This window comes from Dryobates pubescens, chromosome 22, assembly GCF_014839835.1.
Source record: "Dryobates pubescens isolate bDryPub1 chromosome 22, bDryPub1.pri, whole genome shotgun sequence".
NCBI classification, from domain to species: Eukaryota; Metazoa; Chordata; class Aves; order Piciformes; family Picidae; genus Dryobates; species Dryobates pubescens.
In genome coordinates, this window is record NC_071633.1 from 14,062,191 (window position 1) to 14,077,288 (window position 15,098).

Consider the following 15,098-nt stretch of genomic DNA (forward strand, 5'->3'; position numbering starts at 1 on the left):
CTTCAAACAGGGCTACTGAAGGGCCGGTGTGCACATGGCGCTCTGCACAGCCCAGGGTATGGGGGAAGTGGGGGAAAAGGGCAGACTTCCAGGGAAGCAGGAGGGAGCAGGGGGCCAGAGGAAGCCTCGGCTACACTCCGATTTCCTCCTCCCATCTTCCCCCGCCGCTCCGCACTGGCTACTCTGCACGGCCCTGCACCTCTCCCTTCGCCACTGCCTGCGGGTCTAGAGGGCTCCGCGGCAGGCAGCCACCGGGCGCCTCTCCGCTCCCACTGCCGGCGCCGCTCCGCCCGGCGCCGCTCGCTGCCTGCGGCCCGGACACAAGCCACGAAGCTCAGCCCTGCTCCCCGCCCCGCTGCCAAGAAACTCGGAACTGCTCCTGCGACAATGTCCCCATCTTCAAGGCAGGGAAATGGGGATAGCCCTTCTCTTGCATGTGTGTTTTGCCCACTGCTTTTCCCTCCCATTTTCCCTCTGCTCCGGCTTCAATCTAATAAACTCAGCTCATCAGCCGCTTGGGGTCGTTTCGCCTTCCTTTGCTCCAAGGGAATCCTTTGAACCGCAACACAGCTACCCCGCACCGGCTGCTGCCCAGGCATGGGAAAAGGAGGACCAGGTCATGACAAGAGGCTGTACCAGGGCTGTGTTTCCTACTGCAATGCCCATTCCTGCCCTGCCCCAGCCCAGAAACTCTGTGTCCTGTGGCTGAGCAGATGAGAAGTGTGATGTTTTGGGGCTCTCTTGCCTGCGGCAGGCCTGACACTTGGGTCCCAGGGACAACCTTCCCCAGCTGTGTTCATCAAGCAAGGCAGGGCTGTGCCCATAGGGCTGGAGAAAGGAGTAATGGCAGTGATGGTGTTGTGTGGTGTGGGTAGTGAGAGATGGGCAGAGCTTGAGTTTGGAGAAAGACAGAAGAAAACTGAGAAGAGATTGCAGGAGAGGGAGATGGAGAGATACAAAGAGACAAAGGGAGAAAAAGAAATAAAGAAGGATAGCAGGACCAGACAAAGAGGGTGGCATGACCAAGTCCTGCTGACAAGATCATCATTCATGGGACATGTGAGGGGAAGCTGTCACTGATGTGATGAGATTGTGAGGGGAGTCTCTTGACACGGGATGATCACATGTGGGCAAAGAGCTGCTCCTCAGGCACGAAGGAGGAGGTTGAAGAGCAGGTGTCCCCAGCAGCCATCATCAATCTCTTTGTCCTGTCAGGCCTGGAAGCTCCACAGAGGCCTTGTGTGCTGGAACTCTTGCAGCACCACCATTGTTCCCAGGAACACCAAGCAGTAGGAGACTTTTATTGCACAGGTGAGTGATGCCTCCTCTCCAGAGAGAGGATTGGATGGGTGGGCACTGGTCATAACAGGTGCAGGGTACTTCATCAAGCAGCTTGGGGCTGGATGGGGTCATGAGGAAAGATGGCACATGCTGAGAAGAGCAATGTTCCTCATTTCCTTCTCCTTCATTGTCTCTCCTAGGACGTGGTGGGAGAAAGAGAAGGCAGCCACGCAGGGCAGGGTCACCAGCTATGGAGGAGACCATCCCAACAGACCCCACTCTAATATACACAAATACAACATATCCAGAACCTGAAGAATCTTATTATTTTTGGTGTGAAAGTCCAAGAAATGTCATCTTTATAATTTTCTGTGTCTGCACTTGCATCTGTGTGTGTGGGCTTGTGGGGAATGCGGCGGTCCTGTGGCTCCTGGGCTTCCGCATGAAGCGGAATCCCTTCACCGTCTATGTCCTGAACCTGGCCGTCGCTGACTGCTCTCTGCTCCTGATCCTGCTTGCAAAATTTACACTCTACTTTATTGCATGGGTCTATTGTATTGACTATAGGGTGTTTGATTTAGCTAATACTATCCTGTTCTTTATGTACCTATTTTGTTATGTGGCTGGCATGTATCTGCTGACAGCCATGAGCGTGGAGCGCTGCCTGGCTGCTTTGTTCCCAGTTTGGTACCGGTGCCACCGTCCCAAGCATTTGTCACGCACCCTGTGTGGGATGCTCTGGACTCTTGCTGCACTTTTTCTTCTGCTGCTCATTCTGACTTCTGTTTTTACTGAAAGCCTTGAAGAAGTATTCAGTGTTTTGAACATTGTGAATTTTCTTCTGTTCTCTTTCTTCCCACTGCTTTCCAACCTGGCCCTGTTCATCAAACTCCGATGTGGCTCCCAGGGACGACACCCAGGCAAACTCTATGTTGCTGTCCTGCTCAGTGTCCTCTTCCTGTTCTTCTTTGGACTTCCACTCACTGTGTCAAATTTTCTTCTTTCTTCTGATAAAGTTTCTCGTGCTATGTCTCTCCTGCTGGTGTCACTGAACAGCTCCATCAATCCTCTCCTTTACTTCCTGGTGGGCAGCTGCAACCAGCACCGCTTCCAATACTCTGTCAAAGCTGCCTACCAAAGACTATTTGAAGAGGAAGCCACCAGTGAGGAGAGGAGCCAGGTGCCTGAGGATGCTGTGATGGAGACCAGCGTCTGAAGCCCTGCTATCAAGGAGGCCTGGAGAGATGGAGCCTGGCACACAGGTGTCCCATTCTAACTGTTTTCATTTCAAGGGCCAGTGTGCTCATGGTGCTCTGCACAGCCCTGGTATGGAGGGAGTGGGGGAAAAGGGCAGACTTCCAGGGAAGCAGGAGGGAGCAGTTGGCTGGAAAAAGCCTCGGCTACACTCCGGTTTCCTCCTCCCATCTTCCCCCGCCGCTCCGCACTGGCTACTCTGCACGGCCCTGCACCGCTCCCCTCGCCACTGCCTGCGGGTCTAGAGGGCTCCGCGGCAGGCAGCCACCGGGCGCCTCTCCGCTCCCACTGCCGGCGCCGCTCCGCCCGGCCCCGCTCGCTGCCTGCGGCCCGGACACAAGCCACGAAGCTCGGCCCTGCTCCCCCCTGCCGCCAAGAAACTCGGAACTGCTCCTGCAACAATGTCCCCATCCTCAAGGCAGGGAAATGGGGATAGCCCTTCTCTTGCATGTGTGTTTTGCCCACTGCTTTTCCCTCCCATTTTCCCTCTGCTCCGGCTTCAATCTAATAAACTCAGCTCATCAGCCGCTTGGGGTCGTTTCGCCTTCCTTTGCTCCAAGGGAATCCTTTGAACCTCAACACAGCTACCCCGCACCGGCTGCTGGTCAGGCTTGGGAAGGGGAGGACAAGGTCATGACAAGAGGCTGTACCAGGGCTGTGTTTCCTACTGCAATGCCCATCCCTGTCCTGGCCCCAGACCAAAAACTCTGTGTCCTGTGGCTGAGCAGATGATGTGTGGTGTTTTGGGGCTCTCTTGCCTGGGGCAGGCCTGACACATAAGTTCCAGGGGAAGCCTTCCCCAGCTTTGTTGATCAAGCTAGACAGGGCTGTGCCCAAAGGGCCACAGAAATGGACAAGGGCAGGGGTGGTGTTGTGTGGTGTAGGATGAGTGGTGTGGGGAGTGAGAGATGGGGTGAGCTTGAGTTTGGAGAAAGAGAGAAGGAACCTGAGAATGACACTGTGTGAAAGAGAATGGGAGAGAGAGAGCTAGACAAAGGAAGAAGGAAAGAAAAAGCAAGAGAGCATGAAAGAAAAAGAGAGAAAGGGGAAAGACATAAAGAGAATTGGAAATTTACAAAGAAACAGAGAGCCAAGTGAGCTGTCTCCATCATGCTGATGGATGACGTTTGCAGAGATAAGACCTTGCAGCTCAAGTCCCATTTCCAGCCCTATGGTACAAGAGACAAATGTTTTTGAGGCTATTCCTGAGCTGGGGATTTCACTGCAGGCAGCAGGTGAAGCCCTTATGCTGTCAATGTCCACACAGTGGACACAGTGGACACAGTGGCCCAGTGTGGAGGGTCTCTTGGTCCAGCAGTAGGCACACACAGTGGGCCCTGGGACACTGATATGGAGGGACAATGCAGTAGGATGGCAGAAGAGCAGGAAGAGGGTGGCCTGACCCAGTCCACTGACAAGATCTCTGTCCATGGGACATGTGAGGGGAAGCTGTCAGTGATGTGATGAGATTTTGAGGGGAGTCTCTTGAGCACAGGGTGTGATCTGTGGGCAAAGATCTGCTCCTTGGGCACAAAGAAGGCTGAAGCAGAGCAGGTGTCTCCAGCAGCCATTACCAATCTCTTTGTCCTGTCACGCCTGGAAGCTCCACAGAGGACCTGTGTATTTGAGCTCTTGCAGCAGCAGCACAGTTCCCAGGAGTTCGAAGATGTAGGAGACCAGATTTGGGCAGGTGAGACATGCCTCCTGTCCAGGGAAAGGATTGGATGGGTGGGCACTGGTCAGAAGTATTACAGGAGAGAGGGCACTTCATCAAACAGCTTGGGCCTGTTGTGGGCTCATGAGGAAAGATGGCAGTCTGAGAACAGCAATGTTCCTCGTTTCCTTCTCCTTCTTAGTCTCTCCTCGGACGTGGTGGGCGAAAGAGAAGGCAGCCACGCGGGGCTTGGTCACTAGCCATGGAGGAGACCATCACAACAGACCTCTCTTTAAGATTCACGACTACAACATATCCAGAACTTGAAGAATCTAATTATGATTGGTGTAAAACAGTATCAGAGGACGTCTTGGTAATTGCCTGTGTCTGTTCTTGCATCTCCATGTGTGGGCTTGTGGGGAATGTGTGGGTCCTGTGGCTCCTGGGCTTCCGCATGAAGCAGAACCCCTTCACTGTCTATGTCCTGAACCTGGCCATTGCTGACTTCCTTCTGCTCCTGATCCTTCTTGCACAATTTACCTTCCACTTTCTTTCATCAGTCTATTGTATTGACCATGGTGATTTTCTCTTTACAGATGAGAGTCTGTTCCTTCTCTTCCTGTTTTGCTATTTTGCTGGCATGTATCTGCTGACAGCCATGAGTGTGGAGCAGTGCCTGGCTGCTTTGTTCCCAGTTTGGTACCGGTGCCACCGCCCAAAGCACTGCTCAGCAATCATGTGTGGAGTGCTCTGGACTCTTGCTGCCCTTTTTGTCGCTTTGCTGTTTCTGATCGATACATTTGGTAGTGGGTTTGACCACATCCCATATGTTTTATGCATTGTGAACTTTCTTCTATTCTTTTTCTTCCCACTGCTTTCCAACCTGGTCCTGTTCCTCAAACTCCGATGTGGCTCCCAGAGACGACACCCAGGCAAACTCTATGTTGCTGTCCTGCTCAGTGTCCTCTTTCTGGTTGGCTTAGGGATTCCTTTCAGTGTGGAGATTTTAATTTCTTTTTATCATCCACAACAATTTGATATATCTTTTCTACTGGCCTCACTGAACAGCTCCATCAATCCTGTCATTTACTTCCTGCTGGGCAGCTGCCGGCAGCGCCACTTCCAATGCTCTTTGACAGCTGCCTTCCAAAGACTGTTTGAAGAGGGAGCCACCAGTGAGGAGAGGAGCCAGGTGCCTGGGGATGCTGTGATGGAGACCAGTGTCTGAGACCCGGCTGGCGAGGAGGCCTGGAGATGTGGACCCTGGCACACAGGTGTCCCACTCCAAGTGTTTTCATTGCTTCAAACAGGGCTACTGAAGGGCCGGTGTGCACATGGCGCTCTGCACAGCTCTGGCTATGGGGGGAGTGAGTAAAAAGGGTAGACTTCCAGGGAAGCAGGAGGGAGCAGGGGGCCAGAGGAAGCCTCGGCTGGGCTCGGCTCGGCTCCGCTCCGCTCTCGTCCTCCCCACTTCCCCCGCCGCTCCGCATTGCCTACTCTGCACGGCCCTGCACCTCTCCCTTCGCCACTGCCTGCGGGTCTAGAGGGCTCCGCGGCAGGCAGCCACCGGGCGCCTCTCCGCTCCCACTGCCGGCGCCGCTCCGCCCGGCGCCGCTCGCTGCCTGCGGCCCGGACACAAGCCACGAAGCTCAGCCCTGCTCCCCGCCCCGCCGCCAAGAAACTCGGAACTGCTCCTGCGACAATGTCCCCATCTTCAAGGCAGGGAAATGGGGATAGCCCTTCTCTTGCATGTGTGTTTTGCCCACTGCTTTTCCCTCCCATTTTCCTTCTGCTCCGGCTTCAATCTAATAAACTCAGCTCATCAGCCGCTTGGGGTCGTTTCGCCTTCCTTTGCTCCAAGGGAATCCTTTGAACCGTAACACAGCTACCCCGCACCGGCTGCTGGTCAGGCTTGGGAAGGGGAGGACAAGGTCATGACAAGAGGCTGTACCAGGGCTGTGTTTCCTACTGCAATGCCCATCCCTGTCCTGGCCCCTGACCAGAAACTCTGTGTCCTGTGGCTGAGCAGATGATGTGTGGTGTTTTGGGGCTCTCTTGCCTGGGGCAGGCCTGACACATAGGTTCCAGGGGGAGCCTTCCCCAGCTCTGTTGCTCAAACAAGGCAGGGTTGTGCCCAAAGGGCTGGAGAAATGGGCAAAGGGCAGGGGTGGTGGTGTGTGGTTTGAGGTTAGTCGTATGGGGAGTGAGAGATGGGGTGAGCTTGAGTTTGGAGAAATGAGAGAAGGAACCTGAGAATGACACTGTGTGAAAGAGAATGGGAGAGAGAGAGCAAGACAAAGGAAGAAGGAAAGAAAAAGCAAGAGAGCATGAAAGAAAAAGAGAGAAAGGGACAAAGAAATAAAGAGAATTGGAAATTTACAAAGAAACAGAGAGCCAAGTGAGCTGTCTCCATCATGCTGATGGATGAGGGTTGCAGAGAGAAGAGCCTTATATCTTAAGTTCCATTTCCAGCCCTATGGAATCAGACACAATCACTGAGGCTCTTCCTCACCTGGGCACTTTCACCAGAGGCAGCAGGTGAAGCCCTGATGCTGTATGATGTTCACACCGGTGATGGGCCCCTGTGGAGCGTCTCTTTGTCCAGCAGCAGGCACACACAGATAGCCAGAAACCCCTGCATGGTGAGATGAACCTGGATGACGGCAGGAGGAGAGGAAGAGGGTGACGTGACTAACATCTACCAACAAGATCATCATCCATGGGACATGTGAGGGGAAGCTGTCACTGATGTGGTGAGATTGTGAGGGGAGTCTCTCAAGCACAGAATGTAATCAGTGGGCAGAGGTCTGCTCCTCAGGGACATAGGAAGGAGAACAGGTGTCCCCAGCAGCCATCACCAGTCTCCTTGTCCTGTCAGGCCTGGAAGCTCCACAGAGGCTCTGTGTGCTGGAGTTCCTGCAGCAGCTGCACAGCTCCCAGGAGCACCAAGAGGTCAGAGGTTGAAGTCAGGTAGGTGCTGAAGCCTTCTGACTGGGGAGAGGACAGGAGGGGTGGGAACCTGTACTGGGTACAACAGGGTTGGAGTTCTTCCAAGGGAAGCCTGAGGCTGCTTTGCAGTTGATGGGAAGACAGTGAGTGCTGGCAGGTCTGCAGGCCCTCATTTCCTTCTTCTTCATCTCTCCCAGGAGGTGAAGGGAGAAGGTAGCCAGCCAAGGCAGAGCCATTTGCCATGAACAAGACCATCACAGCAGAGGACACTCTGAGCAACACAGCTCCTGCACCTGCAGCTTCTCGGGAATTTGATTATGATCCATGTAAAGAACCAAGTTATGACATCTTGATTATTTCAGTTGTCTGTACTTGCATCTCTGTGTGTGGGCTTGTGGGCAATGCGGCGGACCTGTGGCTCCTGGGCTTCCGCACGAAGCAGAATCCCTTCACCGTCTATGTGCTGAACCTGGCCGTCGCTGACTTCTCTCTACTCCTGGTTCTGCTCATTAACATTTCATTGCACTTTATTTCACCAGAATATTGTATTTCCCATTATGTATTTTTTTTGATCAATTCTATCCTGTTTGTGCTCTTCCTATTTTGCTATTTTGCTGGCATGTATCTGCTGACAGCCATGAGCGTGGAGCGCTGCCTGGCTGCTTTGTTCCCACTTTGGTACCGGTGCCACCGTCCCAAGCATTTGTCAGGCATCCTGTGTGGGCTGCTCTGGGCTCTTGCTGCACTTTTTGCTACTTTGCTGTTTACTTCATGCTTTTTTGTTGAAAACTGTCACCAAATATTCTATGTTTTATGCATTGTGAATTTTGTTCTGTTCTCTTTCTTCCCATTGCTTTCCAACCTGGCCCTGTTCATCAAACTCCGATGTGACTCCCAGAGACGACACCCAGGCAAACTCTATGTTGCTGTCCTGCTCAGTGTCCTCTTCCTGTTCATCTTTGGACTTCCTTTCAGTGTGGAGACTTTCCTTGCTGTTTTTTATACACGATTTTATTATATTTCTTGTGTGCTGGCCTCACTGAACAGCTCCATCAACCCAGTCCTCTACTTCCTGGTGGGCAGCTGCCAGCGCTGCCAGTTCCGATGCTCCATCAGAGCTGCCTTCCAAAGGCTGTTTGAAGAGGGAGCCACGAGTGATGAGAATAGCCAGGAACCTGGGGATGCTATGGTGCAGACCAGTGTCTGAGACCTAGCTGGTGAGGAGGCCTGGAGATGGAGATGGAGGCTGTGCCTGTGCTGTGTTCCCCTCTGCAATGCCCATCCCTGCCCTGTCCCCAGCCAATAAACTCTGTATCCTGTGGCTCAGCAGAGGAGTTGTGTGGTGTTTTGCAGGCTCTCTTTCTTGGGGCAGATCTGACACATGGGACCCAGAGCTAGACTTCCTCTGGTCTGTTGTGCCAGCAAGGCAGGGCTGTGCCCAAAGTGCTGGAGAAATGGGCAGGTCCAAAGGTGGTGATGGGTGCTGTGGTCTGAGTGTGAGAGATGGGGTGAGCTTCAGTTTGAAGAAAGACAGAAGGAAAATGAGAAGAGATTGCAGGAGAGGGAGATGGAGAGATAGGAGAGAAAGGGAGAAAAAGAAATAAAGAAAAGGAACAAAGGAATAAAAAGAATTGGAAAGTTAGAAAAAATCAGAGAGCAAAGTGAGCTGTCTCCGTCATGCTGATGGATGAGGTTTGCAGAGATAAGACCCTTGCAGCTCAAGTCCCATTTCAAGCCCTGTGGTACCACAGACACAACTTCTGAGTCTCCCCCTCAGCTGGAGATATCACCAGAGGCAGCAGGTGATGCCCTTATGCTGTTAGTGTCCACAAAACAGGTGATGGCCCAGTGTGGAGGGTCTCTTGGTCCAGCAGCAGGCACACACAGTGTTAGCATGGAGACCCTGATGTGGTGGGGTGAAACAGGAGGACTGCAGGAGGAGACAAAGAGGGTGGCATGACCAAGTCCTGCTGACAAGATCATCATCCATGAGACATGTGAGGGGAAGCTGTCACTGATGTGATGAGATTGTGAGGGGAGTCTCTTGAGCACAGGATGTGATCTGTGGGCAAAGATCTCAGGCACGAAGAAGGAGGCTGAAGCAGAGCAGGTGTCTCCTGCAGCCATCATCAATCTCTTTGTCCTGTCGGGCCTGGAAGCTCCACAGAGGCCTTGTGTGCTGGCACTCTTGCAGCACCACCATTGTTCCCAGGAGCACCAAGCAGTAGGAGACCTTTACTGCGCTGGTGAGTGATGCCTCCTCTCCATGGAGAGGATTGGATGGCTGGGCATTGGTCATAACAGGTGCAGGGTCCTTCATCAAGCAGCATGAGGCTGGTGTGGGGTCACGAGGAAAGAAGGCACATGCTGAGAACAGCGATGTTCCTCATTTCCTTCTTCTTCTTTATCTCTGCTAGGACGTGGTGGGAGAAAGAAGGCAGCCACGCAGGGCAGGGTCACCAGCTATGGAGGAGACCATCCCAACAGACCCCTCTCTAACATACATGAATACAACATATCCAAAACCTGAAGAATACAATTACATTTGGTGTGAAAGTCCAAGATATGGCATCCTTATAATTGGCTGTGTATTCACTTGCATCTGTGTGTGTGGGCTTGTGGGCAATGCGGCGGTCCTGTGGCTCCTGGGCTTCCGCATGAAGCGGAATCCCTTCACCGTCTATGTCCTGAACCTGGCCGTCGCTGACTTCTCTCTGCTCCTGATCCTGCTTGCAAAATTTACACTCTACTTTATTCCATGGGTCTATTGTATTGACTATATGGAGTTTGGTATAGCTAATGCTATCCTGTTCATTATGTTCCTGTGTTGTTATTTTGCTGGCATGTATCTGCTGACAGCCATGAGCGTGGAGCGCTGCCTGGCTGCTTTGTTCCCAGTCTGGTACCGGTACCACCGCTCAAAGCACTGCTCAGCAATCATGTGTGGGCTGCTCTGGACTCTCGCTGTACTCTTTGTTTCCTCATTGTTTCTTCCTTATGGTTTTGATCTATTGGATTACCATATCCTTTATAGTTTCAGCATTGTGAATTTTGTTCTGTTCTCTTTCTTCCCACTGCTTTCCAACCTGGCCCTGTTCATCAAACTCCGATGTGGCTCCCAGAGACGACACCCAGGCAAACTCTATGTTGCTGTCCTGCTCACTGTCCTCTTCCTGTTCATCTTAGGGTTTCCTTTCAGTGTGGAGAATGTCCTTTTTTATTATCGTGCACAGAGATTTTATATTTCTTTTCTGCTGGCCTCACTGAACAGCTCCATCAATCCTGTCATTTACTTCCTGGTGGGCAGCTGCCAGCACTGTCGGATCCAATGCTCCATCAAAGTTGCCTTCCAAAGACTGTTTGATGAGGGAGCCACAAGTGAGGAGAGGAACCAGGTGCCTGGGGATGCTGTGATGATGACCAGTGTCTGAAGCCCTAATATCGAGAAGGCCTGTAGATGTGGAACCTGGCACACAGGTGTTCCACTCCAACTGTTTTCATTGCCTCAAACAGTCCTACTGAAAGGCCGGTGTGCACATGGCGCTCTGCACAGCCCTGGGTATTGGGGGAGTGTTGGAAAAGGGCATATTCCAGGGAAGCAGGAGGGAGCAGGGGGCCAGAGGAAGCCTCGGTCTGGCTGCGATCTGCTAGCGTCCGGTCTCCACCTCCCCACTCCGCCCGCCGTTCCCCACTGCCTATTCTGCACGGCCCTGCACCTCTCCCTTCGCCACTGCCTGCGGGTCTAGAGGGCTCCGCGGCAGGCAGCCACCGGGCGCCTCTCCGCTCCCACTGCCGGCGCCGCTCCGCCTGGCGCCGCTGGCTGCCTGCGGCCCGGACACAAGCCGCGAAGCTCAGCCCTGCTCCCCGCCCCGCCGCCAAGAAACTCGGAACTGCTCCTGTGACAATGTCCCCATCTTCAAGGCAGGGAAATGGGGATAGCCCTTCTCTTGCATGTGTGTTTTGCCCACTGCTTTTCCCTCCCATTTTCCCTCTGCTCCGGCTTCAATCTAATAAACTCAGCTCATCAGCCGCTTGGGGTCGTTTCGCCTTCCTTTGCTCCAAGGGAATCCTTTGAACCGTAACACAGCTACCCCGCACCGGCTGCTGGCCAGGCTTGGGAAGGGGAGGGCCAGGGCATGACAAGAGGCTGTACCAGGGCTGTGTTTCCTACTGCAATGCCCATCCCTGTCCTGGCCCCTGACCAGAAACTCTGTGTCCTGTGGCTGAGCAGATGAGATGTGTGGTGTTTTGGGGCTCTCTTGCCTGGGGCAGGCCTGACACTTGGGTCCCAGGGAGAGCCTTCCCCATCTGTGTTCATCAAGCAAGGCAGGGCTGTGCCCATAGGGCTGGAGAAATGAGTAATGGCAGTGATGTTGTTGTGTGGTGTGGGTAGTGAGAGATGGGCTGAGCTTGAGTTTGGAGAAAGACAGAAGAAAACTGAGAAGTGATTGCAGGAGAGGGAGATGGAGAGATACAAAGAGACAAAGGGAGAAAAAGAAATAAAGAAGGATAGCAGGACCAGACAAAGAGGGTGGCATGACCAAGTCCTGCTGACAAGATCATCATCCATGGGACATGTGAGGGGAAGCTGTCACTGATGTGATGAGATTGTGAGGGGAGTCTCTTGACACGGGATGATCACATGTGGGCAAAGAGCTGCTCCTCAGACACGAAGGAGGAGGCTGAAGAGCAAGTGTCCCCAGCAGCCATCATCAATCTCTTTGTCCTGTCAGGCCTGGAAGCTCCACAGAGGCCTTGTGTGCTGGAACTCTTGCAGCACCACCGTTGTTCCCAGGAGCACCAAGCAGCAGGAGAGCTTTATTGCACAGGTGAGTGATGCCTCCTCTCCAGGGAGAGGATTGGATGGGTGGGCACTGGTCATAAGCATGACAGGTGCAGGGTCCTACATTGAGCAGCTTGGGGCTGGATGGGGTCATGAGGAAAGATGGCACATGCTGAGAAGAGCAATGTTCCTCATTTCCTTCTCCTTCATTGTCTCTCCTAGGACGTGGTGGGAGAAAGAGAAGGCAGCCACGCAGGGCAGGCTCACCAGCCATGGAGGAGACCATCCCAACAGACCTCTCTCTAACAGACATGAATACAACATATCCAGAACCTGAAGAGTACAAATACTTTTGGTGTGAACATCCAAGAAATGTCATCCTTATAATTGTCTGTGTCTGCACTTGCATCTGTGTGTGTGGGCTTGTGGGGAATGCGGCGGTCCTGTGGCTCCTGGGCTTCTGCATGAAGCGGAATCCCTTCACCGTCTATGTCCTGAACCTGGCCGTCGCTGACTGCTCTCTGCTCCTGATCCTGCTTGCAAAATTTACACTCTACTTTATTGCATGGGTCTATTGTATTGACTATATGGTGTTTGATTTAGCTAATGTTATCCTGTTCATTATGTTCCTGTTTTGTTATGTGGCTGGCATGTATCTGCTGACAGCCATGAGCGTGGAGCGCTGCCTGGCTGCTTTGTTCCCAGTTTGGTACCGGTGCCACCGTTCAAAGCACTGCTCAGCAATCATGTGTGGGCTGCTCTGGACCCTAGCTGCTCTTTTTGTTATTTTGCTGTTTCTTGCTTGTCCTTTCAGGATAGACTGTTACCAAGCCCAAACAGTTTTAAGCATTGTGAATATTGCCCTGTTTGCTTACATCCCACTGCTTTCCAACCTGGTCCTGTTCATCAAACTCCGAGGTGGCTCCCAGAGACGACACCCAGGCAAACTCTATGTTGCTGTCCTGCTCAGTGTTCTCTTTCTGGTTGTCTTAGGGATTCCTTTCAGTGTGGAGATTTTAGTTTCTTTTTATTATCCACAACGATTTTATATATCTTTTCTGCTGGCCTCACTGAACAGCTCCATCAATCCTGTCATTTATTTCCTGGTGGGGAGCTGCCAGCACTGTCGGATCCAATGCTCCATCAAAGTTGCTTTCCAAAGACTGTTTGAAGAGGGAGCCACAAGTGAGGAGAGGAGCCAGGTGTCTGGGGATGCTGTGATGGAGACCAGCGTCTGAAGTCCTGATGGCAAGGAGGTCTGGAGAGGTGGAACCTGGCACACAGGTGTCCCACTCCAACTGTTTTCATTGCCTCAAAAAGTGCTACTGAAGGGCCGGTGTGCGCATGGCGCTCTGCACATCCCTGGGTATGGGGGGAGTGAGTGAAAAGGGCAGACTTCCAGGGAAGCAGGAGGGAGCAGGGGGCTGGAGGGAGCCTCGGCTCGGCTCCGCTCTCCTCTTCCACCCCTTCTCCCGCTGCTCCGCACTGCCTAATCTGCACGGCCCCGCACCGCTCCCCTCGCCACTGCCTGCGGGTCTAGAGGGCTCCGCGGCAGGCAGCCACCGGGCGCCTCTCCGTTCCCACTGCCGGCGCCGCTCCGCCCGGCGCCGCTCGCTGCCTGCGGCCCGGACATAAGCCACGAAGCTCAGCCCTGCTCCCCGCCCCGCCGCCAAGAAACTCGGAACTGCTCCTGTGACAATGTCCCCTTCTTCAAGGCAGGGAAATGGGGATAGCCCTTCTCTTGCATGTGTGTTTTGCCCACTGCTTTTCCCTCCCACTTTCCTTCTGCTCCGGCTTCAATCTAATAAACTCAGCTCATCAGCCGCTTGGGGTCGTTTCGCCTTCCTTTGCTCCAAGGGAATCCTTTGAACCGTAACACAGCTACCCCGCACCGGCTGCTGGCCAGGCTTGGGAAGGAGAGGACCTGGACAAGAGGCTGTACCAGGGCTGTGTTTCCTACTGCAATGCCCATCCCTGTCCTGGCCCCTGCCCAGAAACTCTGTGTCCTGTGGCTGGGCAGATGATGTGTGGTGTTTTGGGGCTCTCTTGCCTGAGGCAGGTCTGACACATAGGTTCCAGGGGAAGCCTTCCCCAGCTGTGTTCATCAAGCAAGGCAGGGCTGTGCTCATAGGGCTGGAGACATGGGCAAGGGCAGGGGTGGTGTTGTGTGGTGTGGGATGAGTGGTATGGGGAGTGAGAGATGGGGTGAGCTTGAGTTTGGAGCAAGAGAGAAGGAACCTGAGAATGACACTGTGTGAGAGGGAATGGGAGAGAGAGAGCTAGACAAAGGAAGAAGGAAAGAAAAAGCAAGAGAGCATGAAAGAAAAGAGAGAAAGGGAGAAAGACATAAAGAGAATTGGAAATTTACAAAGAAACAGAGAGCCAAGTGAGCTGTCTCCATCATGCTGATGGATCACGTTTGCAGAGATAAGACCTTGCAGCTCACGTCCCATTTCCAGCCCTCTGGTACAACAGACAAATGTTTTTGAGGCCATTCCTGAGCTGGGGCTGTCACTTGAGGCAGCAGGTGAAGCCCTTATGCTGTCAATGTCCACACACAGGTGACGGCCCAGTGTGGTGGGTCTCTTGGTCCAGCAGCAGGCACACACAGTGGGCCCTGGGACACTGATATGGAGGGACAATGAGTAGATTGGCAGGAGGGCAGGAAGGGGGTGGCCTGACCCAGTCCACTGACAAGATCTCTGTCCATGGGACATGTGAGGGGAAGCTGTCACTGATGTGATGAGATTGTGAGGACAGTCTCTTGAGCACAGGGTGTGATCTGTGGGCAAAGATCTCAGGCACGAAGAAGGAGGCTGGAGCACAGTGGCAGACATCACCATCCTTTCTCTGCTGTCAAGTTTGGAGGGCCCACAGAGACCCTGTGTGCTGGAGCTCCTGCAGCAGCAGCACTCAACAGAGGTTGGAGGTTGGAGACAGGTAGGTGTGTGAAGCCTTCCGACCTGGGAGAGGACTGGAGGGATGGGAGCCTGTCCTGGGCACAAGGCTTGAGTTCTTCATAGGGCAGCCTCAGGCTGACATGGGGCAGTGGGGGAAGATGGTGAATGCTGGAAGCACCAAACTTCTCATTTCCTTCTCCTTCCTCATCTCTCCTAGGGGGCCGCAGGGTCATTTGTAGTGGAGGAGAACATCACAGCAGACCTCTCACTGAGGAAC

The 15,098-nt window shown here is 53.4% G+C and overlaps 5 protein-coding genes across 5 annotated transcripts; all 5 read left to right on the top strand.

Moving 5' to 3' along the window:
• Positions 1-1,531: 1,531 nt before the first annotated feature.
• On the top strand, positions 1,532-2,497 carry LOC104304452 (mas-related G-protein coupled receptor member D-like). The gene has a single exon (XM_009905194.2). It carries the CDS (start codon positions 1,532-1,534, stop codon positions 2,495-2,497), a length of 966 nt encoding a protein of 321 aa, XP_009903496.2.
• A 1,954-nt stretch (positions 2,498-4,451) lies between these two features.
• On the top strand, positions 4,452-5,417 carry LOC128898374 (mas-related G-protein coupled receptor member H-like). Its single transcript, XM_054172027.1, has one exon. It carries the CDS (start codon positions 4,452-4,454, stop codon positions 5,415-5,417), a length of 966 nt encoding a protein of 321 aa, XP_054028002.1.
• Positions 5,418-7,379: 1,962 nt separating this feature from the next.
• On the top strand, positions 7,380-8,345 carry LOC104304453 (mas-related G-protein coupled receptor member X1-like). Its single transcript, XM_009905196.2, has one exon. It carries the CDS (start codon positions 7,380-7,382, stop codon positions 8,343-8,345), a length of 966 nt encoding a protein of 321 aa, XP_009903498.2.
• Positions 8,346-9,603: 1,258 nt separating this feature from the next.
• Positions 9,604-10,569, top strand: LOC128898375 (proto-oncogene Mas-like). Its single transcript, XM_054172028.1, has one exon. The coding sequence runs from the start codon at positions 9,604-9,606 to the stop codon at positions 10,567-10,569; it is 966 nt and encodes a 321-aa protein (XP_054028003.1).
• A 1,624-nt stretch (positions 10,570-12,193) lies between these two features.
• On the top strand, positions 12,194-13,159 carry LOC128898376 (proto-oncogene Mas-like). The gene has a single exon (XM_054172029.1). It carries the CDS (start codon positions 12,194-12,196, stop codon positions 13,157-13,159), a length of 966 nt encoding a protein of 321 aa, XP_054028004.1.
• Positions 13,160-15,098: the final 1,939 nt, after the last annotated feature.

Bases quoted from the DNA above. Each gene is read 5' to 3' on its own strand.
- LOC104304452 (XM_009905194.2), top strand. From the start codon at position 1,532: ATGGAGGAGACCATCCCAACAGACCCCACTCTAATATACACAAATACA.
- LOC128898374 (XM_054172027.1), top strand. From the start codon at position 4,452: ATGGAGGAGACCATCACAACAGACCTCTCTTTAAGATTCACGACTACA.
- LOC104304453 (XM_009905196.2), top strand. From the start codon at position 7,380: ATGAACAAGACCATCACAGCAGAGGACACTCTGAGCAACACAGCTCCT.
- LOC128898375 (XM_054172028.1), top strand. From the start codon at position 9,604: ATGGAGGAGACCATCCCAACAGACCCCTCTCTAACATACATGAATACA.
- LOC128898376 (XM_054172029.1), top strand. From the start codon at position 12,194: ATGGAGGAGACCATCCCAACAGACCTCTCTCTAACAGACATGAATACA.